Source organism: Idiotropiscis lumnitzeri, chromosome 9 (genome assembly GCF_059441095.1).
Source record: "Idiotropiscis lumnitzeri isolate Australia: NSW breed Sydney's pygmy pipehorse chromosome 9, RoL_Ilum_1.0, whole genome shotgun sequence".
Taxonomy (NCBI): domain Eukaryota; kingdom Metazoa; phylum Chordata; class Actinopteri; order Syngnathiformes; family Syngnathidae; genus Idiotropiscis; species Idiotropiscis lumnitzeri.
The window spans coordinates 14381634-14406855 of record NC_142399.1 but is presented as its reverse complement, the minus strand read 5'-3'; the positions used below and the strand labels follow the sequence as shown (position 1 = coordinate 14406855).

The 25222-nt window shown below is 41.1% G+C and overlaps 4 protein-coding genes and 1 non-coding gene across 5 annotated transcripts; 3 read left to right on the top strand and 2 right to left on the bottom strand.

Annotated features, from left to right (window-relative positions):
• Nucleotides 1–191: 191 nt before the first annotated feature.
• sirt1 (sirtuin 1) lies at nucleotides 192–8061 on the bottom strand. The gene is made up of 9 exons (XM_088305218.1): nucleotides 7646–8061; nucleotides 7071–7193; nucleotides 6719–6954; nucleotides 4536–4688; nucleotides 4284–4431; nucleotides 4106–4185; nucleotides 3003–3186; nucleotides 2409–2927; nucleotides 192–1541 (listed from the first exon to the last, which is right to left on the bottom strand). Exons 1-9 carry the CDS (start codon nucleotides 8058–8060, stop codon nucleotides 1264–1266), a joined length of 2136 nt encoding a protein of 711 aa, XP_088161344.1. The 5' UTR covers nucleotide 8061; the 3' UTR covers nucleotides 192–1263.
• A 410-nt stretch (nucleotides 8062–8471) lies between these two features.
• On the top strand, nucleotides 8472–11064 carry dnajc12 (DnaJ (Hsp40) homolog, subfamily C, member 12). The gene is made up of 5 exons (XM_088305046.1): nucleotides 8472–8648; nucleotides 9914–9992; nucleotides 10148–10287; nucleotides 10362–10494; nucleotides 10825–11064. The coding sequence occupies exons 1-5, from the start codon at nucleotides 8571–8573 to the stop codon at nucleotides 10905–10907; spliced, it is 513 nt and encodes a 170-aa protein (XP_088161172.1). The 5' UTR covers nucleotides 8472–8570; the 3' UTR covers nucleotides 10908–11064.
• A 688-nt stretch (nucleotides 11065–11752) lies between these two features.
• Nucleotides 11753–12051, top strand: LOC148330353 (signal recognition particle RNA). The gene has a single exon (XR_015845516.1).
• A 225-nt stretch (nucleotides 12052–12276) lies between these two features.
• Nucleotides 12277–13605, top strand: cox5b2 (cytochrome c oxidase subunit 5B2). Its single transcript, XM_088304720.1, has 4 exons — nucleotides 12277–12474; nucleotides 12991–13061; nucleotides 13139–13238; nucleotides 13317–13605. Exons 1-4 carry the CDS (start codon nucleotides 12384–12386, stop codon nucleotides 13427–13429), a joined length of 375 nt encoding a protein of 124 aa, XP_088160846.1. The 5' UTR covers nucleotides 12277–12383; the 3' UTR covers nucleotides 13430–13605.
• Nucleotides 13603–23321, bottom strand: herc4 (HECT and RLD domain containing E3 ubiquitin protein ligase 4). The gene is made up of 25 exons (XM_088304721.1): nucleotides 23006–23321; nucleotides 21938–22201; nucleotides 21464–21623; nucleotides 21289–21365; nucleotides 20997–21218; nucleotides 20630–20720; nucleotide 20579; nucleotides 20196–20326; nucleotides 19951–20105; nucleotides 19592–19668; nucleotides 19384–19502; nucleotides 19187–19246; nucleotides 17992–18103; nucleotides 17727–17916; nucleotides 17307–17479; nucleotides 17024–17143; nucleotides 16803–16901; nucleotides 16570–16737; nucleotides 16349–16492; nucleotides 15891–16057; nucleotides 15553–15619; nucleotides 15133–15215; nucleotides 14845–15028; nucleotides 14586–14688; nucleotides 13603–14494 (listed from the first exon to the last, which is right to left on the bottom strand). Exons 2-25 carry the CDS (start codon nucleotides 22161–22163, stop codon nucleotides 14286–14288), a joined length of 3138 nt encoding a protein of 1045 aa, XP_088160847.1. The 5' UTR covers nucleotides 22164–22201; nucleotides 23006–23321; the 3' UTR covers nucleotides 13603–14285.
• Between the last annotated feature and the right edge of the window lie 1901 nt (nucleotides 23322–25222).

Below are 25222 nucleotides of genomic sequence, written 5' to 3'. Positions count from 1 at the left end.
CAAACGCATTCGGGTAGATTTTTTTGTGAATTACCTTTTTCTTCATGATGGAAGTACAATAATTAACTTATGTCCTGTAAGGGTTTTATCATTTATGTATATATGTATATATATATGGCAATTTTATCACACTTGGGTCCAGAGAAAACTTTGGGAATTTGTTAACTGAAAAAAAACCGGTGAGCGACAACTTGTTTTTCATTATTTTTACTGAGAACCCCAGAAGAAATAACAAATGGTGGCAAACTGTACTCTTCAACCGTAGACTGAAATGGCATGTGAATGACGTTGGCAGCAGGCTCGCATAAAAGCTCTGATCAGCCAACCAACCAACATATTTACATGCAGCAGGCTATCGGTCAGAGAATAGTCCAATATTATTACACAAATTATATTCCATGAAAAATAAGAGCAACAATCGGTTTCATGAAGACATTTTTTTTCTCAATATTGAATAAACATAATAAGGCTTCGTAATAAAACAAAGGAAAATTTTGTACAGAAAGACTGTCATCTACTCCTGGCAGAGCATGTCTCCAAGCTAAGTATAAAAATAAGAGGCTTGACCATAAAAAGTAGCTGCCACGTCTGAAGGAACCACCTTTTCATTAATCTCTTTCCAAGACTCAATTGACATGAGGAATATACAGAGTTTATATTGAAATAAGGTCATGTAGTTGAAATGTTCTTTGGTTTAAACTTAAAGAGGACTGTTATCTGCTGCATTAACCCTCATGAAAGACCAGAGTTGAACTGCTCATGTTCAGGTGAGCTAAAATGTTCAAGTAAGACATTGGAGGGCAAGTCTTAGCAGGCATTTGACCCAAAATGTTCATGCTACTGTGACATAAAACAGTTGCAAAACATCACATTAGACCACAGTCAATGTCACATTATGGAGTGATGATGACATAATGTCATGTCTTAAAGCTTAAACTGCTGTCTTTTGTCAGAAGTTGCAGCAACTGATGCATTTCCAAACGTGAATACAAAAAAAACATGGCAAGCATTTCTATTAAGTAAGCAATGTGTAGCATGTTCCAGACAACGCGTGTGACTAAGTGGGCAAAAAAAAAAATTGTTCCATATTCACATAAGATGCCACACAATTTAAACTTTATGAAAAACGATAGGCTGGTGAGTCAAAAATATCTGAAACATGTACAGTTTATATGTATATATATATAAATATATGTATATATATATAAATACATATACATATACATATATAAAAGACAACGAGTGCTTTGTTGACTGGGTACTTTAAAGGTGTGTCGTGCAATGAGTTTTTTCAGCCGTACTGTCAGTCTGCAAACTCGATGTGGCCTCATTGGCCAAAGTGTCTTGTATTGTGTCTCTGAAACAGGCGGCTCCGTCGGCTTCCTCCGGCTCGCTGACCTCTCCTCCCTCATCGCCACTGCATTCCGATTCCTCGCTGTCGCTTTCGCACGAGCTCGACGACGTCTCATCCTCAGTGTCTGAGTAAACCTCGGCCCCGTGGAAGATGTAGTGATGTGGTGCTTGAAACAGGTACTGGCCCGCTGTAGGTCACACGCAGAATCAATTTAATAGCCACATTTTTTGTTTTACCCTATCATAAATGTAGCAAATCAACCACATCACATAACCAAGCCTCCTCCATGTTTCACAGTAGGGACAGTGTTCTTTTCTTGCGAGACTTCACGTTTCTTTCGCCTTCCCAGAGCCATAGAGTTCCAATTTGAAATCACCTGTCCATACAAACTTCTCGCAGTAGCTTTGTGGCTTTCTAGTGTACATTGTGGGCAATCCCAGTCTCACTTTTATTACTATTTTACCAGTACTTGTCTCCCATGAAGTCCGGATAGTGTGATCAGACACTGTTGGACCTTGACCTGGGAGTTCATCTTTCATTTCCTTGAAGCTTGGTTTGTTTCGGGTTCTGTGGTTACCATTTATATTATCTCTCTCGTAAATGTGGCATACAGTTTCCTCTTGTGACTAGATCCAGAGTATATGACCCTTTGGTCAAATTGCTTTCAATCTTTTCCAAACGTCATTTATGTTTAGTACCACATTGCGCCACAACATGCTGGGAAGCATGGAGGTCTACTGGAAGATTGACTATTGTTCTCTGAGTTAAGATTACTTGATTGAAGTCGTTTCTAACATTTCATACTCCAAAATAAAGGAATAAAAGTACGTATGATGCGCTGGTAATGCATAAGATCAATATCTGTACAATACCAGAAGTGAAAAAGTTGTATGTGGAAATCACTAGTTCAAATGTATTTTTGCATGTTGAATGACGAAAAACGACGGTGTTCATACATCCTCATCACTTATATCTCACTTTAAAACATCAAAATAAGTAGTAACAAGGAAACTAAATTTAGACAGTACTGGACTCTACTGGGGTCGCCACTTACTGTCAAGGCGCTTGCTGATTGGACTTTGGCTGATCCGATTCATCCAGCACCGTCTTCGAAATTCATGGTGGGAAGATTGGCTCCTTTCTTCAGTGGGCTCTTCTTTAGTTGCATCTTTGACTGGTAGCTCGTTTGGCTCAGAGTTCCCCTCACAGGGACATTGAGCATCAGGACAAGGCTCCAGAGGCGCAACATGACCGGCGGTGTCTGTGACATTCGGACTTGGCGGTGAAGGCTTTTGGACCGAGTCTGTACTCTGCTGCTTTGGTTCCTCTGGCATTTCGTCGCCGGTGGCGGACAAGACCTCGCACAGTGGCTGCTCAGGTAACCGAGGAGGCTTCTCCGTGATCTCCATGAGCCTTACGGTGTTGTAGCAGAGCTGCTCAAAGTCCCCGCCCAGTCGATGACAGAGCTCATTAACGATGACATCGCAGTCGCCGAGCAGCTCCACGTCAAAGTTGAGGTGAGGCAGCTGCTCCCGATTGATCAAGACCTGAGGCACTTCATGAGGAATGGAGCCTAGATGGGATTGCAAGAAAAGCTGCTGAAAACATTCGCACACAAAGAAATTTGCGGGTTTGGGCAAGAGCATACTTGGGATGAGGGCGACCGGTCGGACTTTCAGCGAGGACCCGATAACTATCAGAAGATCCACTTCGTCTTTGTCCTGCTTCATGGCTCTGTGAAACATTTCTGGAAGATTTTCTCCAAAGAAGACGATGTCGGGTTTCATTATTGCTAAAGGAATATCTGGACACCTAGGGCAATGGGGAACCCGCTGCAGGAAGAATTTTAAATGTATTAGGATTTTGAAGTTTGTTCCATCAGTTCAGTGGTGCGAATTCATTTTTGTCACGGGCCACACTGTAGGTACGATTTCCTTCAGAGGGCCGTCATGCCTTTTAACTGTAAATATTTAATCGCCATGTCATATCATTACATCTGCACTTTAAATTGATGGATAACTACTTTTGAAATCAAATGTCAAAGTTAACAGTTTATTGAATTATAGGTCATGTTACAGAAAAAAGGGTTTTGTTATGGTTGTTATTTCTAACATGTGACAATTGAAGATTTTCGCACAGGTTGTAGCAAGAATCGTGAAAGATGACGCAAATAATTTGCTTTTGTGGGTCAAAATTATGTGGCGGGGCTTGAATTTTACACCAGTGTGTTAGTATTGCTAAGACTTACTTTGAGTATTTTACAATTACTTTAGTTTAAGCAAGGTATGAGACCAATGTAAATCTAATGCCACAACTGCCGTGAATTTACATAATTCGTAATAAAAATACATTGGTTAACTTATTTATATCCTTAATAAATACCACCTTCAACATTGGAAAGTGGCAGTTTCACTACCGAAGAGAAAATTTCAGTTTCCACCATTTTTGACGGGGCAAACCATCTATTGTACAATGGAAAAATCTCTCTCTCTCTCCCACCAATTAATTATCTTAATTCCAAATTATAAACATTGCAGTGAAAATAATAAAGGGATTGTTCGTCTATGTGTGCCCTGCGATTGGTTGGCAACCAGTTCAGGGTGTCCCCCGCCTACTGCCCGAAGATAGCTGGGATAGGCTCCAGCACCCCCGCGACCCTAGTGAGAAGAAGCGGTACAGATAATGGATGGATTGATTCAGCAGGCTCAGGGTCTTGACTATGCAGTGTAGAATAAATGTTAACATACATACCTGGTTAAAGATGTCTTCCCGTATAGCTTCGCAATCCACTTTGTATTTACAGATGAGACAGGAAGCAGTTGCAAATGACCCTGAAAGAGTCGTATGAGTCGTCATTAGACTTTTTGAATATCTACTTTATACTTCCCTCTCGAATAAACTTGAGCTGTCAGTAAGTGTTACCACTCACCATGACACTGGATGATTCGCTGAACTCCGGCCACTTGTTCTAATGTATCAATATTTTGTGTGTAGTTGCGCAGCAGTTTGCCCTGCTTGTCCATCATAGATATGAACTTGTGACAGGGCGAAGGCTGGAACTGACCCGGGTAGATTTCCTGTGACAAAGACAATGCACAAAGAACTTGGAAAAAAAATAAAATAAAATGACAAGCGTCACACCTGCATTGGCTTCGTAAGAATAAACATACATTAAGCAAACCTTAGCAAACTTGAAAAATGGCCTTGGGTCTCTTTGGAAGTACTCGATATCAAACATAGCTTGTGGGTCTGGAAGATCAGGAAAATCGACAGCAAGACGTGCGTAAATTCCATCTCTGGAGCGAAAATCCGGTATTCCACACGAAACAGACACCTGAACAAAGAGGAGGAAATGGAAACTTAGGGTGGCCATAAAATCACATACAGTGGAATCCCACTATATTGCAGTTCATCTTTTGCACCACCGCGATATTGCTGAAGTAGCAGTTGTTTTAAGTGGCACCGATTTATATTAGTGCATGTAATTTTAAAACATTAAGTTAGTGGACTTTTAGTTGAATATCCATCCATTATCATACAGATTTGCATCTATCCTGGTTGAGTTCGGAACATACAAGGAGTGTTATAAAACTTCCAGGACTGCTGTCACAAAAGATACATTTCAAATCCAAGTTATATGTTTTCTCCTTGAGTCATGCTGTGGCTGACGCAGCAGACCCCAAATGAAATATCACACCGAGTGCACGGTTGGGCAACAACTTTTCAAGAGTAGTTGAGACTCAGTCAAGACTTGTTTTGCAGTTATTCAAACATTTTAATCACAGTTGCACCGTGTGGCAATGTCACAGCCAAGAAATATGCATTTATATGTTTTAACAACGTGAAACGGAAAAAATGTACACAAGTGGCATGTCTGGTGCATTTAAGTGAATGGGGAGCAAGTCTCGCCTTTCATCTGCACTTTCCTCTTTAATATCGTTTCTGTCCTCTTTCTGAAACAACCTGTGTCTCCCTTGACAATCTATCTTTTTATGATTTAAAAGAAGTGACACAACACAAAATAGTGTATGAAGAGCCTCAGAATGAGACACCGGCTCACATGTACGCAAAGTATCAAATAGCTTAATGTGAGGGATGTATGGTGATGGTTTGATCCAAGTCCGGTTTGGAAGAATCATGCAGAGTGCAGTTGGGATGAACGATTTTAGGAAAAAAAATTGCATTGGAATTTTTCCGACACATATAGCGATTTTGATTTAATTTGCGAATGTACAGTGACATATACAAACGTGACATAAAATGCCATTATACCATTAAAAACAATAACATCAATTTCTGTAATAAAACAAGGACACTAAAGAGGTTTGTGGGGGGGGCAGTTCTTGAGTTTTCAAAAATTACTTTCTGTCAAGTAAAATTTTGCATTTATGTGTAAGAATATAATTTTGAGATCTATTGTGTAGATCTCAAAACTCCGTATTCTGTGGTGCCAAATAGGGAAAATATTATTGATGAGATAAATATTTAATATACGTTTGACATTGAACCTCTTCGTCATGTCGTGAGCAATTTATGTGTTCCAGTCTGAGTGTCTGCTAAATTGTAAAATGTAGCCGTCATTTTATTTGAAGTCTTGATACATATTGCTTGATATACATACACATACATGTTCATAGCTGCCCACCACCCTAACGCGGTTCTAGCCAGACTTCTGTGAAGTAGACTGTACACCTAACCACTTATTTTGGGTCCTTCCCAACGCTGTAATTGACTTTAGCGATTAGCATGCTTAGCTACCCCTCGTTCACCTCCTTGTTAGCGGGGTCATTTATTTGTCACCATGCAGCTCGTTGCTGCTGCTGTGCACAAACTTGCATAAAGTACAAATAAAATCCGTACTGCTGTGGTGCAAGATAGCTGGGCGCCTTGCATTCAAGCAGCGGACGATCTCGAAATTGCGTGGTCTGAGATCGCAATTTCTGTTCCAAACCGATAAATCGTTCAGCCCGAGTGTGCAGCGGCCCTAATGCACTTTCCATGCCTTCTCTGCCACACTTCCATGCACTATTGGAAGGTATCTTCCAGGACCCTTCATCGCTTTTTGTCACGGGCATCTAGATGTCATCCACACCGACAAAACGGGCCCCTTTGAGCTCGGAGAAAAGGAGAAAAAATTTGCAGAGTCTCATCGCGTGGTTATTGAGGGTGCGCCAGCATGGCGATGTTCATCTCTGCCTGAAACTGTCAATGCACTGAGAGCCCACATCGAAGGGCAAAACTTGTATTTTGCGGGTGAAATTGATCTTTTGTGACACACACCTTGGATCCACCGCAAAAAACGGGGGCTCGCTGGACATTGGAAAAGTGAGTGACGGCACATACTGTATATTACAAGACACGTACCCCAGCACCGGTCAACACCAGAATCCTTTTGCTTTCATGGAGTAGCCTGACCACATCTTCCAAAGTGTTGATGTCCTTCCGTTTTTTTCTTTTGGGAGGTTCTGAGATGTTGATGATAATCTGCCACAGTGTCATGTCGTCTAAATCCGGCGGGAGTACAGTCTCAGGCAGCAACTCCCTTAGAATGGTCCTTGGGTCGGTCTCTCTGATGTGCTGCTGGATGAAACTGTAGGAACCTGGTCAAGAAGACAACGTCTCAGCATGGCATGCATTCCACATGGATCTAGCATTATCATAAATCACAATATAGGGTAATGTAAGTACAAGATACATCTTAAAATCACTGAGGCACCTATATGTGGTTGAGGTGTCCAGTCGCTGGAGCTGGCATGGGAGGATCTGTCATCCTCTTCTGTGACATGCTCGGGTGTGACAGCCAAGCCATTGGAGGGGTGCTCGACACACCCAATGGGACCTGGGTGTCGTAGACATTGGAACAACTTTAACACAAACGGCAGTGACATCGCTAAATGTATTCTACGAGCGGTAATCTTCTCGGCATGCTAACCTAACATTTTATACATGATAACAATAACTTGGGTGAATAACTCTGGTTTATGGAAGTGGGTGTGAGAACTTAAGTCATGCCAGCTAGCAAATGCTATGTCGCTATCAAAGTTCAGCGTCTCATGGGAACAAGTTCATTCAGGAAAACTCCTCGATTGTCTCCCATAGAGGCTTTGCTTCTCGCTTACGTGTCAACATTAATGGGAAAGGGCTGCCGCCGGGTGCAGTTTGGTTGCCGTTGGAAAAAAATGTAAGGTATGCTCCTTCGGTTAAAACCGAATCCGCGCTCAATTTGGGGAAAACGTGTGCCCGCCGGAGAACGGCGCCTAATGCGTTAAAACCATCCGCCTCTTTACCTACCAGCACTGGCCTCGAAAGTCCCGAGCACGACGCTGCCATCTGGTTTCATGGCGGACTTAAAAGGCTCGGAGACGAGCAATCCCAGGCCATTGTTGTCTCCGCCTTGCGCTCCTGGGGCCTGCTCTACCGCCATCGCCGGCTTTGCTTCCCTCTCAGCTGGCTGGGTACAATTCGCCGATGCCTCCCAACCCTCCATGACTCCAGAAACACAAGCGAATTTATTGGCGTCGGTAACTCGGAGGCCGTTATTGGTCACCAGGGTAATTTTCGACTTTTTAGCGACGGGTTCGTCCATATCGGATGCGCCCGAGAAAGCCGTTCCCAGACTGTTCTCTTCGTCCGCCATCTTCAGCCCGCAGAGCCGCTGAGCGGAGTGAGCGGATCCCTCCCCCACGGCCAGCTGGCTCATTTGCATCGGTCACGTGAAGTATTCTCCTCCAGTAATAGTAGCAGGAACGTCCTCCCCCTTACGTCACTGAAATGAAACCATAACACAGAAAAAATGCTGCATTCAAGTACTGTCTGATTTGTTTTTTGCAGAAAAGTCATACATTTGTCAAATTCTGTGATTAATAAATAGCTGCGGATTACATTACATTAAACAGCTATCGCTTGTTTCCTGCACATTTTAATGAGCAAACCACATGACTATATTTGCAATCTGGGCATTTTTTCTTGTTTATGTAATTTCCATGTATGTCCCTTTAAAATTCGTCATGTCTCGTAGAGTAGGATGAGTCACTCGAATGTATAATACGTCACACGTTTCGCTGCATCTCTTGAGTTCGATCCGCTCTGTGAAATATTTCACGAAATCACACATTCGAGCTGTGTGGCAAAGGGGCAGCGTCAAGGGAAGCGGGTTGCAGGCTGTCGGGGTTGCAAATATTCAAGCGGATCTTTCGAAGAATCATCACATTGTTTCATGGAGGCCGTTTTGAACTGCAGACCCGAGGATTTGGAAGATTTTTATGCTTTATTAGGATGCGATGAGTTGTCATCGGTGAGTTTACCGACAATGTATGCTCGCCTGTGGTTGATTGTGAGTTGTATATCTCAAAACAAACTGTTGAGAAAATGAGAACGGCAAATCAGAATGTATACAAAATGTACATCAAGAGTTTGCCAGCCGTTTTTGAACACTTCTGTGAAAATATAAGCACCGAACCTACCAAAAGGGTGGCCTCTTCTTTCACCAGAAAAAGATGTACCTTTTTCTGTCCAGCTAGAGAGAACGTGTTGTTGTTGTTGTTGTTTTTTTTTCTCCAAAACATCGGTTTCTAAACATAAATCGGAGAAAAACAAGCTTTTTTTTAAAAAAAGAAACGTGAAGCAATGGGAGTGGCCAATATTTTTTGTGTGGCACATAAAACTGAAAAGCTGAGATTCCTCCGTAATTTGTATCTTATACTCAAAAGCTCTGCTGATATCAAATCAATACAACACCACTATCTACAGGGATTTGTTAGTAATTACAGAGGTTTACAAACCCAAATTTCACAGACCAGCACTAAAAAAATATACTTGACATATATACTTACATCAGAGCAGTAAACTGTTGGATTTCAGTTGACAAATATAAAAAAAAAACCTCCACAGCAGCGAATGTGTTTTAATATCAAGGGAGTAATTGATTACATGACAAATCAAAATAGACCTGTTGATCCCAGAGATATAAAAAAAGAAAAGAAAATCCCACTACTATTTCTGCCTACATGTCCACAAGCAGCAGAATGTCTTTGAATTCAACTAATCAGTGCCCATGGGCATACTGTTTGATTTGCATACTGTTTAATAACACTGGTCATCACATTTTCACTACATTTTTCAATCAGCAATGCAAGTTAACCTTTCTAAATTATTTTTTTTGTACAGATTCAAAATTTGTCCTTTTTCACCCTAGCACATATTACTACTTCTACTATTACTAATACTAATAATAACAATAATAATAATAATAATAGGGACGGCGCGGTGCAGGGTGAGGTGGGTTTTCTATGGGTACTCCGATTTCCTCCCACACGCCAAAACATGCATGGTAGGTTAATTGAACACTCTAAATTGTTTCTAGTTGTGAGTGTCAATGTTGGTTTGTCTGAGTGCTCCAAAACACCCGTGACCCTAGTGAGGATAATCAATGGATGGATAATAAAATAACACTGAATTATAGCAATGTATTTATATTTAGTAATATTTTATGAATTAAAGATAAGGTTCAGCAACAGGTGGATTTTTTTTTAAGTTTATTAAAGAATGTATTTCTTGCAGACTGAACAGATTCTCAACGAATACAAGATCAAAGCCTTGGAATGCCACCCTGACAAACGCCAAGACAATCCCAAAGCAGGTATATTTGTTGAACTGCTATGACATATATATTTTTTAATCTCATAGTACACAGGTGTTTAAATGTGATTATATTTTCATGGAGTATATTTTTCAATGTTTAAAATGTTACTATTTTACTGTCATATCAGGATTTCTTTATTTTCTTTCTGGCAGTGGCAGAGTTTCAAAAACTACAGGAAGCCAAAGAGGTGTTATGTGATGACACTAAAAGAAAAAACTATGATCTATGGAAGAGAAGTGGGGTTGCCGTCACTTTCCATGACTGGCAAGCCTTAAACGACTCTGTAAAAACGGTGCGTGATGTTTTACATTTCGTATGCTTGTGCGAGAAACCAGTATCATGATCGGACTTGTAAAATGTTTGCAGTCAATGCATTGGGCTGTGAGAAATAAGAAGGAACCCATGTTGGAGGCTGCAAAGGCAGAAACACCAATCACTTCGCATGCCGAGGATCTTCTTTGTCAGCAGGAAGCTGACATGTCCTCAAGTGAAGCATCAAGTAATTTCTATTTTTTCAACCACATGCATGTATACCATGTTTAATTCATGCTGTTGCATTGTTGTTGTTTTTTAAACACGTGTCCTCCAAACCAGGTGGTCATATAGTGTACAACCCTCCCCAAAGGTTAGAGATGTTCAGCTTCCAGTTTTCAGGATGAAACAAAAACCTTTCAGCTATTAAACAGCAGATTGTGCCAAACCTATACTTTAGATTCATCCTGAAATTCCACCCAAAAGCCCAATGTGCCTAACTTCTTGGGAGTAGTGCATCCTTTGTAAGAGCAGTTTTAATTGGCCCAAAAATAATTTTGTGTTGCCTTCTTTGTAGACGATTACTGCCATCGTCGTTTCCGCTGGGCCGCTGACTCACCATCTTGTCTGCTGCAGAAGTTCCGTAATTATGAGATTTGAATACCGTACAGCACATCCTGTTCCTTCTCGTAGCATTGTTTGTGGACTTGTTCAATCATTATTCTGTGAGTAAATGTGATTTGTTAACCAAATCATTAGTTAAACCGCTATAGTTTTATCACTGCAGAGACTCTGGTTTTGTGTTAATGAACCCAAACTATGTTGTCTACATTGTCAAACAAAATGGATGAACATGGATGCTGTTACTCTCTCAGTTCCATAAAACACACAATAAGATCAAATTGAATTGTTCATGATCACAATTGACTTATTATGTAAATAATGCTTGTTTATTTGTATGTGCCTTGCAACGACTGGTGACCAGTCCAGTATGTCTCGACCAAAGTCAGCTAGAATAGGCTCCATCTCACCTACTGTATGACACTAATTAGGATAAGTGATATAGAAAATGGATAGACCTATGGTATTCTCAAAAGAGATGCAGTAATTAAAATGTCTAATTCTGGTGTAAATTTGTTGTGTCTTCATTCTCGCTGCACACATGCAAAACATTTTTTCCCATCTAGAATGACAGACAAAAAGGGCATTTTATTATTAAAAATCAGTTTACTTTAAAATGAGGAATATAGAAAATGTTTGGAATTTCGACTTTTACAATGTAAGCACTAAGCAGCATGGTGACAGTGGATAATAGTAAAGTGACAAGTGAGTAAAATGAAGCAAAATGCTAAAGTGGGGAAAAAAACAAGTTTAGTATCAGGACTTTGCTGTAAATAAAAGAATTGGTCCGAAAACAACTCCGAAGCGCCCACGAGATGTCCCCATACTCCTTGGTGACGTCACATGCGTTTAACTCAAAATCACCACTTTTGCGCTTGTTCCTCGCCGGGTGCGGTGGCGCGTGCCTGTAATCCAAGCAACCGGGAGGCTGAGGCTGTGGGATCGTTTGAGTTCAGGGGTTCTGAGCTGCAGCGGACTATGTCGAGCGGGTGTCCGCGCTAAGTTCGGTATCGATATGGTGCTCCCGGGGGAGCTCGGGACCACCAGGTCGTCTGAGGAGGGGTGCACCGGCCCAGGTCGGCAACGGAGCAGGTCAAAACCCCCGTACCGCCCAGTAGCGGGTTCGCGCCTGTGAATAGACGCTGCAGGGCAGCCTGAGCAATACAGCAAGACCCAGTCTTTTATACTTAGTCGTTTTTTAACCAATACTTCACAACACTGCATAGTATATTTACATCAAGAAATTTTACACTTTAGTTCATTTCCTCCTTCACAAAACATTTTTTGTATGTCCTATACTGCCACCCCGTGGAGAGATTTTACATAATTTTGTGTACTGATTTAATTGGTTGACGTCGACACCGCTCTGCTTTCATTGGCCGAAAAATACATATATTAAATTACAGTTGTGCTCATTGGCCCGAGTAGAAAGTGACAAATAAATCCAGCTGTCCAGTGTCCACTGTCACTGGACGTCACTTCATTGTACTTGACTTTACCTGGACGTGCAAAATCATGGCGGGTCGACTGCTTCTCCAAACTGGCGCAGCAACGTTTCAATTGAGATGTCGAATGACCTTACCGCGTTTCATGGCCACAATGAAAGGTACGTGACAACACCACTACTAAAACAGGCATGCACATGACTATGAAGGCGAGCAGCTCGCTCGCAACTCGTGTTGAAGGGTAATGAAAACTAAGGTCATTTGCTTTATTAAATATCGCATTTGGACACGTGACACCATGCTGTTGTCGTAGTCTTATTTAACGGAACCTTGGGAGCGGGTCATGTTTATTTGTGTGCTGAAAAAGACAAATCAATCGCGTGCAGCAATTGGTGTAATGTGAAATAATCGGGTTCCATTGTTTGGAAGCTCCCTAGTATTTAACACTGCGAAGGGAAATAACGAAGGTCATTTGGATTAACTAGTTAGAAGGCCTCTGATATACTAGCCCCCTCCTTTGACAGGCGTGCGTTGGTTCGATGCCAGTGTCCTGATATGGGACACATGGGTCAAGCAGGCACAGGGTGCCTTTCAAGAACCACAGTCTGTGTATACGATGTCTGATTATTTCTATTGCCAAATTGGTGTTATAGAAGGCATTGCTCTACGATTTCTAGGAATACCCACAGACGAGGAACAAGCTACTGGTCTGGAACGTCGTGCCATGCAAGCTTTAAAACTGGGAAAAGTGGGTTAACATTTTGCAAGTACAGTGTACAATACAGACTGCACTTTGTGTACTAAATGCTTTTATGCACCTTAAAGGATCCCTACAGTATGCTGAAACCGAAGCAGTACGCAGGAACCAAACAAGACCCCCACATCGTGCCTTGTATCGGACAAAAGAGGCTAGTGGGCTGCCTCTGTAAGTGATGTTTAAATGGAGAAAAAAAGTATTTGTTCTCAATGTGCAATCCAAATTGACTCATAAAATGTTTTACAGGTGAGGAAGACAACACTGCGATCGTGTGGTTCTGGCTTCATGAAGGAGAAGCCCAGCGCTGCCCCTCCTGTGGGTCCCATTACCAGCTGGTCCATCATGAGTTGCCTCATTGAAATATGCACCAAAGGCAATCATAACTACTCTTTGGCTGCTTCAAGGTCCCAACACTCCCATTTCGTCTTACGAATGAATGTGCTGTTTTATCATTCAAATCAAACTGAGCGGACATTCAGCCTGAATACACAAATATACTTTATCATCAATAAATTAAAATACTGTCTCCTGATAATGAGCAGCATCATTTTATTTGTTGACCATTTTAATCTTCAAAGCCAAGATGATGCACTCTAAGCAAATGTTTCGTACGGTTCTGTATCAATTGCCACAACAGAATCTATGTGAAACAAAGGTAAGTAATTTCTATAGCACACACTTCATGCATAGGGGGGGAAGGAGTCGGCAGACGGTTAGCTCTTGTAAAAGTGTGATTTTGATCATCCCAGCTAGACTGAAACAAGCATGTTTTGTTGAAAACACTTTAAAGTGTTAATTTCAATCTGGTCGATTTATAGTCCATGTTCAATCAAGTATTGTTGCAGAATTACATTTCAATTGTCAGAAAGGTAGTGCTATAGTTTGCATTTCACTGTGTAAAAAGTCTTTTATATACTGGAACACTACTTCCTTGCAATTGCCCTGTCCAAACAATGATTGCACATAACTGCAATATCAAATGTACTGTAAATCACCTTCTAGTAGGTGTTTCACTTACCAAAATACTAGGAGAGCTTTGTAAAAAGCTGGGGGGAAAAAATCCAAGTAACACAAAAAGATGACATGGCAAAGTCTTATTGTTCCTTGTCGCCTCTTTCCAAGCTGTGCTGACACCGCTCAGTTCCTACAAAGGCAGTCTGCAAAGCAAAACGTTTGGAAATATTCTGGACATGATCTGGACCTTTCCAAGCAGCCTCATGCCAGATTGAAGCCTTGGTTGTGATCTATAGCTTGAAGAAGCTTTTCACGGAGTGTTTCTGCATTGGTGTATTTGGGCAGGTCCAACAGGTTGAAGCACGTGTGAGCGACAGGCAAGTAATGTTCACCCCCACTGGTCGGCTGAATCACTAGTTTAAGGCTTTTCATGCCCAAAATGGGTATACGATCACTTCCTGTGAGGAACACTGTGGAAACAAATGACATAAATTTCATGATTGCAACTTCACCTTCATGTTCCAAGTAATGGCATCCTACATAGGATGCCGAGAGACTTACAGAGAAACTCTTTTTTCTTCTCTAAAGGAAGGTTGTGGAACACTTCCCAGAAGAGCTTGATGGTGGGATGGTCTGCCCAATACTCTCCCTTATATTCAGTGCTCTGACAGAAGAAAAAAAGGCATGAGATTCTGACAAGGAAAGAATTTCGCAAATATTTAATATTACAAGTTACCACATCCAGGCATTAAAATCTTTCCGAGTTATATATTACAAATGAACAGACAACACTTTGTTCAAATCCAAATGGCCAAATAACCTTTTCAAGTTCAGTCCAGTCATAGTTGGTATTGCCTATCACCATGGCTTGTAGTTCATTGGGCTGGAACAGCTCCAGAACTTTGCCTCCACAAACCTTGTGGAAGCCTGCATAGAAGCACTCAAATAGTGGGGCTACTGAGGTGTTGAATGAGTAATCTACATATGCATTGACAAAGTCCTGCCTGGACAGAGAGATGGTTACACCACACGGTCAGTGTGAGTAGATTATTGCATGTGTACAAAGTGCACAATTCATTTTAATACCAAAACAAGCTTCACCAGTTACCTGTTGGATTTATTAACATTGATGTTTTCACCATTGGGTATGAGTTCCAACACCTCCGTAGCACCATAATTTTCCTCTGTGATCTGAAAAGAAAAAAAGGTTGACTTTGACTTATCGGTTCAGACAAACACACAAAATGGAACTGCCCTGATAAATTGTGTGTTAATGATGAGAGTGCAATGTGCAAGAAAAAAAATGAGCATTTTATGTTCTCTGGTTATTGCATGCTAGAAGATCAAGATAACAAGCTAACAAAGTGTTCTGAAGGGGCTACATGGATCAGTGGTATGTCTTCATTGAGTAGATGAGGTAGTAGTGTGAGGCGCTTTGAGTACCGTTGGTAGAAAAGTGAAAGCCCATTTACCATTGAAACATCGCTGCTTAATTTCGATTTTGATGTTACATGATGATCATGCTTACTGTGAAGTTCAGGCAGAAGGTTTCCTCCAGGTCATCTTCAGGGTAGTCCAGTAAGAGTTGGAGACTCCTTGTTCAAGGCAAATGAATACGTTTCTCAATTAGAACATTCAAAACCGTGATAAATGTCTTGTTTAAATTAGGGCAGAAGAAATATATTCCAATTAACATTGCAGTGTAGTAGAATGCAATTCTCAAATTACAAAGGCTGCAATTTGGAAAGAAAAAAGGTTTTCACTGCTTGATATGATCCAAACAAAGTTTTTGGCAAAACTGTTCCAATACTTTTGAGGAGGAGTGACTCTATGATGGACAGCTTAGATGATGACTCTTGAGCTTACCTTCCCACATCTGGCATGAGCTCCTTCAGGTCATCCAACGTGGGATTCCTCTTCAGAAGCTTCTTGTACAAGGCCACTGGGAAGTTGAGCTCCACAATAGTGAGGTTGTAGATGGCGAGACCGCAAATGACTCCGATGAGGTTAAACAATTCAATATCCTCAAAGGTCTGGAAGGAACATTAACAAATTGTCACAAGACAGTTTAGAGATGGCCAACTACAGAAGACTTGCTTTTTGACACATTTATACATCACATGCACTTTTAACCCTTTAAGATTGTGGTATTCCCCTTTGCAATGTGGTTCTCTAAATGTGTCAGTGTGTGTGTTGAAGTTCCCCTTGAGCAATTAGAATGAGTGTAATACAATAAAGAATTATAATGTTTCCATTATCTGCCTTTCAGCGATCATGTGTGCTTGATAATTGCTAGCCACTAACCATTCAATTGCATCATTTACCTTGCTTGAAAACCAGAGGAGCCTGGACTCCTCGTGGTAGCGGAACATCCCGTACTTTGGATCCAACAGCTCTTTCATAATCAAGAGGAAGAACTCCTTTCTTACACCTCCTGCATCGACTGCCTCTTCCCCCACAAAGATAACCTGCCATGGGAAGTCACAACCACGTGTTTCGCACTTTCTGATTAATCGCAAAGCAATGGAATAACTATCAATGAAACCTTCAGAGGCTTCTTGTAGTCGACATTCTTTGATTTCCTGAGAACTTCCATGGTGTCTCCAACTATATTTTCCCTCCGAACAATGAGGATGAGGCATGGGTTTACAGATTCCACAGCGGGCAAGAACATGGAACTCAAATTTTGCATTTGAGCCTGATCCACTGCCATCTAGCAGGACAAAAAAAACACTGATTAGATTCTGTGAAGCAACCGCACTACGAGCTCTTATGTACCTGCATTTGTAAGACAGCATCAGTTTGCAGCAGTGTCGTCTTTGCTGGGGCATCAAATACAAAGGGATACCTGCACATAGTCACCACACCATCATGACCCTGAGGATAGAAAAGCATCACTGAATACGCCGTATTAGTCAACAAATACAGATAACATTAACAAGAGAGGACTGACATGCCTCTTTTATATTCCATTTAAAAAAGCAGATTAAAATACTTACCCCTGGGTACATTTGTCTCTGAATCCATGTGATGTAGTCATTTCTGATGTCTATCAAGTCATCCAACTCATGAATGTAGAATTTGTCATACTGTATAATGTGTCCACCTCTCTCATTCACCTGAGGTAACACAAAAGTGGACATTATTTAAGTGGTTTGTGCGTTTTATTTGTTCGGCAATCAAGCCCATATAACTCAATTTACTCATACCAAATCGGTTTTCCCCATTGAAATTTAAGTAAAATGACATGATGGAAAAAAGATGCATTTCCTCATTTTTTACCATGTGAAGGATCTCCAGAAGTCGAAGTGACGTGTCCAAAAAACAGGTGAAAATTCTTTGCTCGGCCGATGGGATTCCGACCTTGTGCATCTGGAGCAGGTACACTACCACTTCTTTGTACAACTCGACCAGCCGCTGGAAGACTTGGGGCTCAAACGTGGACCACCAGTTTCCTGAGTCATACCAAATAGTCAGAAAAGAGGAACGTGCCATGCCGTGCATTCACCAAGCGGTGCGGTTTGGCCCAGGTCGCAACATCGGTAAACTTTGATTGTCAAAATGTGTAACTCGCCTAACAGCAAAAACACAAGCTAGAATTGTAAGCTCCTTAAATGTACGATGGCGAGCAGAACTGAACAACATCGCTTGGTGGCAACATGACTAAATGTGGTGCAACATGTTTGTGGCCTTTCCTCCTACCAAGCACTTTAAGCGGAGCGTCTTTCAGGCTGAGGAGTGATTTGGCAAATGGGATGGAGATAGTCACATAATTGTTCGGATCACTGAAGAGAGGACATTCTGGAAGAGTGAGGTAAAGTCTCAGTGCTTCTATGTCTGGAGGGGAGTTGCTTAGTCTGGGAATTAGATTCTTCTCCATACTTGCAGCAATCTGACAGTGATGAAGAAAGTATAAAAGTCCGCTTTGCGACAATCAATCATCATAATTCATTTATTAATGACTGACCTGTTGGGCAAGCTCAGGGTAGTCGGGTGTAATCAGCCTGTGAAATAGGAGACGGGCCATGTTCATATCGATCCCTGAACATTTACTGCTGGTACTGTAGTGATCTGGATGACTGATGACAGAGATGCACAATTGATGTGACTGAATAGCTCCACTTTAAAAAAAATTATTCTGTAGCGGCATGAGCATGAGGTTCTTTTCGCACATAACACAACATACACGGTGAGTAAGTCAGAATATAGAGTCGGAGAAGTGATGGGGTCCAAGATATGCGCAAAATTTTTGTTAACATAGCTTGTCATCGATCTAAAAGCAAGGTACCAACAATCGGGCAAAATTTGAGCATTATCCTCTGGTATGACTGATGTTTTTTTCTTCCCCGACCTGCTCAGAAAACAGTTGTGGCACCGGTGGTAAATCAATACTGGTAAATTAAACCCTATTCAATATTTCCATTGGCTAATCATAGTAAGTATGCTCAAAACTGAGTTTGGCCAAAGCACAGACTCTGCGATTGTGATGTGAAACAGAATTATAGGAAGTGATCTGAAGTTTACGGTGCTGGACACAAATTGAGGAGCATCTGGTTGTCATTCACAATTGATATTAAAAAAAAAAAAAAGAGGAGAAGCATTTGCAGCTAGAATGCAGGTTATTAGACAAGCTAACAGTGGGCCTCGCTTCTTCTTCATCGACTAGTATTGACAAACGGATATGAATGGACTAACATGCCGTGTACTTGCTCTCAAGACAAGTTAAGCCACATTTTAAAATTGCTAAAATGCGACAACGTATGGTGTACGGTTGGACCAATAGGTCTAAAAAAAGCTATACGTATGCATCGGTCAGAATGAGATTATACATTTTCTCTTACTAGGTATACAGTATCTGTGTGATTCATCTGCATCATGTAGTCAGAACCATCAACAATGAAATGAAATCAATGTCCATTTGAACAAAAGGCTCTCAATACTAATAATACAAACAACGCTACCCGTATCACCGAAAATAACTCATCAGTGACAACAGAACTGCAAAAGCTGTCATACAAGTTTTCTATGAAAATAAAAATCTAAAGTCAAAGCACAAACAATACGGGTTCCCCCCGCCATTAGGCATAATGCCAGAGGAACAGTGCATAGCTTAAAAAAAACTGACATCTCATGAGACTGCAGCTCAGTTAATGTCAACTTACCTCCCGGACAAGAAGGACCCATTGAGGCAGCTCGCAGTTGAAAACACCAAGTCAATCTCACTGTGGGAATCACAAGAGCGAAATAATTAGTGTGACCAGTTTTTACCCCCAATTCTAAATGAAGAAATGACTAAACCATGTACAATTTGTTCTATAATACACAGGCAGCCAACGCTGTTGTGAGGAGAGGACTTTACTTGGAGATTTCTAGCGGGAGTCTTCCGGGTGTATGGTTCAGCCATCTTTGGATGGTTTCCTCATTCAAAGTACAAACTCTTCGCTGGGCGTCTGGTGCATTATCAATGTTTTGCAGGCTCTACAAGAACAACCCCAACAAAAAGTAATGCATTTGCCGCACTGGATTAATTCCACAGCCATTGAACTTGTTACTAAATAAAAACTTACGTTGGCGGTATAATAGTGAGCAAAGCTTTGGTCTCCTCCAGCATAAATTCTCTTGATACAACAATTCTGATTGATGACTGGAAGGGTACACATGGAAGAGGTTACTGACTTAAATACATTTGACATGTTATGGGTAAGAATGGGGGAGCTAGCCTAAAAAACTACTTAATAAAAAGGAGGACACTTTGTAATCCCTGTTTGTTGTCCATGATAATGTAGCAGAATGAAAAAAAGCTAAATATCGGTAAAATTGAACCGATGTTTTAGTTTATGGAAGGAGTTGGAACTGAGAACAGCAGTGCTGTTTATTGGCCAAGTTGTGTTATTACTTTCATTGATCATATCTTACTGAGTCTCACCTTGATCATCTGAATCAACCGAATGTATCCAGGGACCCTTGACGGGGCCCGGGCTTTTCCTGTTGCAGCTGGAGCGTGTACCAAGCTGTCCATTGCCGCCAAGACCAAATGAGTCCATCTTTCCGCATGAGGGTGTGAAAGCTAGCGTGTGCTGCCTTTAATTGCAAAATGTTTTTGGGGGAAAAAAAATCAACTCTTGAATAAGTATGACAAATGTGACTTTCTATCATAAAGAGCAGTCTTACCTTCCACATGCAATCTGCGTGACTACGTTTCCCATGAGCTCAAAAACTTTCCTTGGGTTGATTTCATGATTTGTGGAGTTATGCCCGAGCTGACCATATCCTCCCGCTCCGAATGTAAAGACACCCCCTTCCTGTAGAATCAGTAACACTAGTTGTCAATTTTCTTCAAATATCAAGATGGCTAGGGTTGGGGCTGGACTGAGAGAAAATACATGATTTAACCACAAAAGTGATTGACAGTCGTGAGAAGAAAAAGGATCCACATAAGCAAATAGTTTCATGTAAAGTTGGAAGTTTTTTATTATTATTATTAATTTATTATTTTTCAAAAAAGTATATCAGGCTAACAAACTGTTTATGAAAAAAAGTCTACAGAAGCTAACTCTGACAATAAATTTAATTTTACACGTGCTGCAGAATATAAGGAACTTAACTTGGTCAGGGCTGCTGTGTGATCTTCTCCACAGGAGACAAAAATTACTCTCTGCGATCTAAGTGACTTCAGCAGGGTTGGAAAACACCGGTCTGAAAGAAAAAAAGTTGAAAAGCAAAGTAAAAGTCTATGACAAATGACTGAACATTCACAGTGAACAACTAAAAAATAAATGCAAAAGCATGCAGGAACAAATGTTAAACGTGTCCTTTAAATGAAGTAGCTGACTAAATTGTTTGAATGCAGAGCAACCGCGTGTCAAGACCACCCATTTCCAGCTCATGAACCGTGATCGTAAGCATACACACAATACTTGGTTGTGCTGCAAATCAGCTTCAATTAAATAAACATTCAGTCGCTTCTCTCACCATTGCTGTCATTGAGACCGAGCTGACCAAACTTGTTACGGCCCCAACCAAACACAGCTCCTGAAAGAGTGAGGGTGAAACTGTGCGCGCCACCTGCTGATATCTGAGCAAAAGGAATGCCGTGCAGAGACTGAACGATTTGAGGGGTAGAAATGCTTTGTCCATTTACGCCAAGCCCGAGTTGTCCGTATCGATTTTGACCCCAGGAGAAAACCTGGCTCCCTGAGAGGAACAAAATAAACATGTCAGGAAGACCGCGGTTGCGCAAATTGTGCGTATAACTCATTCTCACCTTTTGAAAGTGCTAGTGAGTGCCAGTTCCCACAGGCTACCTGAGTGATTTGAACATCAGTCAAAGTCTTGATGTTTCTGTCATCATCAGAGACAGAAAGGATAAACATGTTTAAGCATTTTTTGGTCATTATTGGTACATAAAATAGCATATTAGCAGGACAATGAAAATGTACCTAGGCACACGAACACATTCTTCAAAGTTGTTTAAGCCCAGCTGCCCATCTGAGCCAAGGCCCCATGAGAAAACCTGCCCGCTGTCATTCAAGGCAAGTGTATGCGACTCTCCACAAGACACGGCTACTATGATTTGAGCATCCAGAGCCACAACTTGCTCTAATGGAGGACCAAGACATTTACTGAGTGAGCCATTTCACAAAAATCCTGAACATCCATCCATTTTCTATGACTGCTTATCCTGTTCAGGATTACAGGTGATCTGGATCCTATCCCATCTGACTTTTGGCAGTGGTCAGGATAATCTGACACCCTGGACTCTTCACCAGTCAATCACAGGTAGAAACATAAAAGCAGACAACCATTCACTCTCAGATTCACACCATCACTACATTTACTCTACAGGCATACAAGTCAGGACCTTGATCAACTACACGACTATGACTTCACATTTTCCAAATGAAAACCCCAACCTGGTTTCTTCCGGGACTTCTCATGGCCCAATTGACCGAGATCATTGCAGCCACATGTGTATACTGTGCCATCCTCCAGCACGAAGGCTGTGTGCTTGCGTCCACAGCCTACATCGCGCACTCGCTTCGCATGGAAGAAGTCACATTTCCTTGGCTCCACCACTATCTCTTCATCAATGCCCCCCAAACCGAGCTGGCCATAGGAAGCATTGCCCCAACACAGCATTGTGGTCCTTCCTTGTGGCTAAATAAGCCAGCAGGAGCCTATGTTCAAAAATAGGAGAGATAATTCAGGTCAAACTCAATAAATCAGCCTGATTCACACAAATACAGACATATCTGTAGTATTTGGGGCGGCATGGCAGCATGCCTCAGGTGATCCGGGTGCTTGTCTACCAACCTTAAGGTTGTTGCATCATCATAGGCGTTTGTGACTATGTTTTAGTGCCCTTGAGCAAGCTACTGAATAATGCAGACTAGTGGGCGTGGTTAAAGAAAACGTGTGGCGTGCAGCAAGATGGAATTTAAACTTACTCCAGGTTATCCATGTAACAAATATCCCTTAAACACCGTTGAAATTATGCTTGTCAAACTGCCAAATTCGCCACAGCTACAGTGACATTTCCGGTTTGCATTCCAAATTAAAATGAACTCTCATCGGCCACAGACCAAATAATAAGGAATATAATAATTAGGAATTTGGTCAAGCACGTTTATGGGAGTCAGCGTTTTAGACCGAATACAACACGCTACTATAAACATGCTAGCAGCTAGCATGCCGTTAGGGCTATCTTTACGCACTGTTTTAGCTTTCTTGCTTAAAGGTCTTCAACGCGATGGCGGTACCGCTAGCCTTACCTTATGTTAACCATTCCCCTGTTTTTCTTTTGAAATCCATATCGCAGAGGTTTATATATTTGTAGCTCTAACACACTGTTGCTACAGTTCAGTTAGTTAGACGTTCTCTTGGCTTGGCACGCACCGTTTGGGAGACAGCCTGATTCGGAATGCCCAGTGGTGGCTGCATTGTAAGACCAGGCGGTAAAAGAAGCGCACAGCAAATCTTACCAATGTACACTGCGCTGATGACGCTATTGTTGTGTAGATCACGTTGTCAAAGACACGTTGATTCCCACAGTCGCTCACCTCCACTCCACATACCCTTCCTTATCTGTCCACAACGGCTGTTAGTTAGGGGCTTGCTGGAGGAGTACTACGCGTCAAGTTGTTCATATTTATCAGCTAGCATTGACGATTATACTTTGCAAACAAAAGACATCATGTCCATGATGATATCGGCCAGAAACAAGAGGAGACGGAAGAATTGCGCGTCTAATCGATATTGATAAGTCAGTAGAAAGGAGTGAAGTTCGTATTTGTCCTTAATGTGCAGTTTTTGCTGGTGCTCGTATTGTTTGGCGCAAACGTGTGCGCCTTTAATTTGAAGGTAAACTCGCGGTAGTTCCGTTACTGACGTATGCTTTACTTCACGATAGTGTGGAAATGTCGCGAAGCGTCGACAAGATCGAGGCCGACTGCACATGCGCTGGTTACCGTACTACATTTTACACACCATTTACAAAAGCACGTGATTAATATCGATACGCAAGAAGCTGTGACGTTTTGACAAAATTGAAATGTACTTCATATCACTTGAACGAGTATATTTTCCACAAAGTGATATTAATTTTTCTGTTAAAACTTTTACTTTTACCCCCTACATATCTGTTCTTTCTCTTATAATATATTATATATTACTTTTTTTTTGCCATTTTTTGTATCTGCCATCACTGGAGAGAGGTGAAATCAACTGAGATTACTGATTTAATGTGATGATGGGACTTTTAATGCAAAACAAAAAAAAAATCAGGCACAACAGCGACGTGGAAGATTGTGAATCAGGGAGATTTAACTGAAGACATCGACACCCTGTCCCAGTCGCTTCCGCGCACCCATTAAATTCCATGGGTGTTTAATGGGTGGATACAGTTCTTTTAATGATTAAAACAACTGAATTCATTTTAACATCACTTAACATACTTTTCCAAGTTGTTATTGAACGCACCACGAACTGCTGGCGAGCAATGTTCAGCAAACTGGCCTGCAAAAGGCAAATTAATGAATTGAATGAATTACATTTTTAAAATACACTATTTCCTTTTCAAACAAGAGAAATAAATTGAGTAAAACTGTTACACGTTGATAATGTTGACGTATTAAGACAGGAATACTGATTTTATTGGGTTAAGGTCCGGTGATTGACTTGTCCAGTCTAAACGTCCACTTTTTCCCCCTGATAAAGTCCTTTGTTATGTTGGCAGTCAGTGGCGGAGCTAGACTTTTATCCTTCGGGTGGCTAAGGCTATCTCAGGGGTTCTGCAAAACAATTAATTTAAATTGAATGAATTTTACCCTGATCAACTCCATGAATTTTCAACATCTTATCTTGGTGAAAATCTTTGACGCAGCCTCTGTTTTAATAAAACAAATTTGAAATGTTACATTATTTGAGGTGAAATACAAATACGACATTAACATCTGCCTAATTTATTTGATTTTCTTGTATCATGGCTAACAGGTAGGTCTTAGACTAGCCAAGTCAATCACTGGACCTTAACCCGATAGAGCATGCATTTTACCTCCTGAAGAGGACGCTGAATGGGGAAACCCACAGAAACAAACTAGAAACAAAAGAGGCTGCAGTAACAGCATTTCAAATGAAGAATGCAAGTCTGGTGAATTCAAAGAGCCGCAGGCTTGATACAGTAATTGGAAGTAAAGGTTATCCTATCAAATATTAAATGTTATATTTTAAGTCAATGTCCTTTTCAAAACCTTTGCTCACTTGAAAAGTGTGTGGCTTCAAACAAAAAGTGCTCTGTCCTGAGTTGTTTAATGAATCTAGTAAATATAAAATACCATGAAATAAAAGCTGGAATTCAGAACCTTTGTCAAATATCCATCTTTTGAAATGAAATGAAATGCCTTCAGGTCACAACAAAACAAAGGAATTGATCTTGCCGTTGCAATACTTTTGGAGGGGACTGAATATTAGTTTGCTTGCTAGGTAGCTATTTTAAAGAAAGAAACAAACAAACAAACAAACCCAGCCCTAATTTTCTGCTCACAATCTGTGCTCACTGCTTTGTTTTCCACATGCTATATGTTAATGAAAATGACATTTCTGGGAATTATTGTCCCTACTCTCGTGTTATTTCCAGAATTGTAGTTTTAGGTTTTGATGGCTGTCAGTATTTTCAGATATCAAATTGGACACCTGGCACT

What these genes read in the sequence shown, in the direction of transcription:
- sirt1 (XM_088305218.1), bottom strand. Translation starts at nt 8,060, where the DNA reads ATGCAAATGAGCCAGCTGGCCGTGGGGGAGGGATCCGCTCACTCCGCT. An exon ending in CATTTTTCAAGTTTGCTAAG is followed by an intron (nt 4,432 to 4,535) that starts GTTTGCTTAATG and finishes TCTTTGTCACAG; the next exon opens with GAAATCTACCCGGGTCAGTT. An exon ending in AATCAGCAAGCGCCTTGACA is followed by an intron (nt 1,542 to 2,408) that starts GTAAGTGGCGAC and finishes TGTGACCTACAG; the next exon opens with CGGGCCAGTACCTGTTTCAA.
- dnajc12 (XM_088305046.1), top strand. Translation starts at nt 8,571, where the DNA reads ATGGAGGCCGTTTTGAACTGCAGACCCGAGGATTTGGAAGATTTTTAT. An exon ending in GATGCGATGAGTTGTCATCG is followed by an intron (nt 8,649 to 9,913) that starts GTGAGTTTACCG and finishes TATTTCTTGCAG; the next exon opens with ACTGAACAGATTCTCAACGA. An exon ending in TAAACGACTCTGTAAAAACG is followed by an intron (nt 10,288 to 10,361) that starts GTGCGTGATGTT and finishes AAATGTTTGCAG; the next exon opens with TCAATGCATTGGGCTGTGAG.
- cox5b2 (XM_088304720.1), top strand. Translation starts at nt 12,384, where the DNA reads ATGGCGGGTCGACTGCTTCTCCAAACTGGCGCAGCAACGTTTCAATTG. An exon ending in TTTCATGGCCACAATGAAAG is followed by an intron (nt 12,475 to 12,990) that starts GTACGTGACAAC and finishes TACGATTTCTAG; the next exon opens with GAATACCCACAGACGAGGAA. An exon ending in GAGGCTAGTGGGCTGCCTCT is followed by an intron (nt 13,239 to 13,316) that starts GTAAGTGATGTT and finishes AATGTTTTACAG; the next exon opens with GTGAGGAAGACAACACTGCG.
- herc4 (XM_088304721.1), bottom strand. Translation starts at nt 22,163, where the DNA reads ATGCTGTGTTGGGGCAATGCTTCCTATGGCCAGCTCGGTTTGGGGGGC. An exon ending in TTCTGGAGATCCTTCACATG is followed by an intron (nt 17,144 to 17,306) that starts GTAAAAAATGAG and finishes GTGTTACCTCAG; the next exon opens with GTGAATGAGAGAGGTGGACA. An exon ending in ACTGGACTGAACTTGAAAAG is followed by an intron (nt 14,689 to 14,844) that starts GTTATTTGGCCA and finishes TTCTTCTGTCAG; the next exon opens with AGCACTGAATATAAGGGAGA.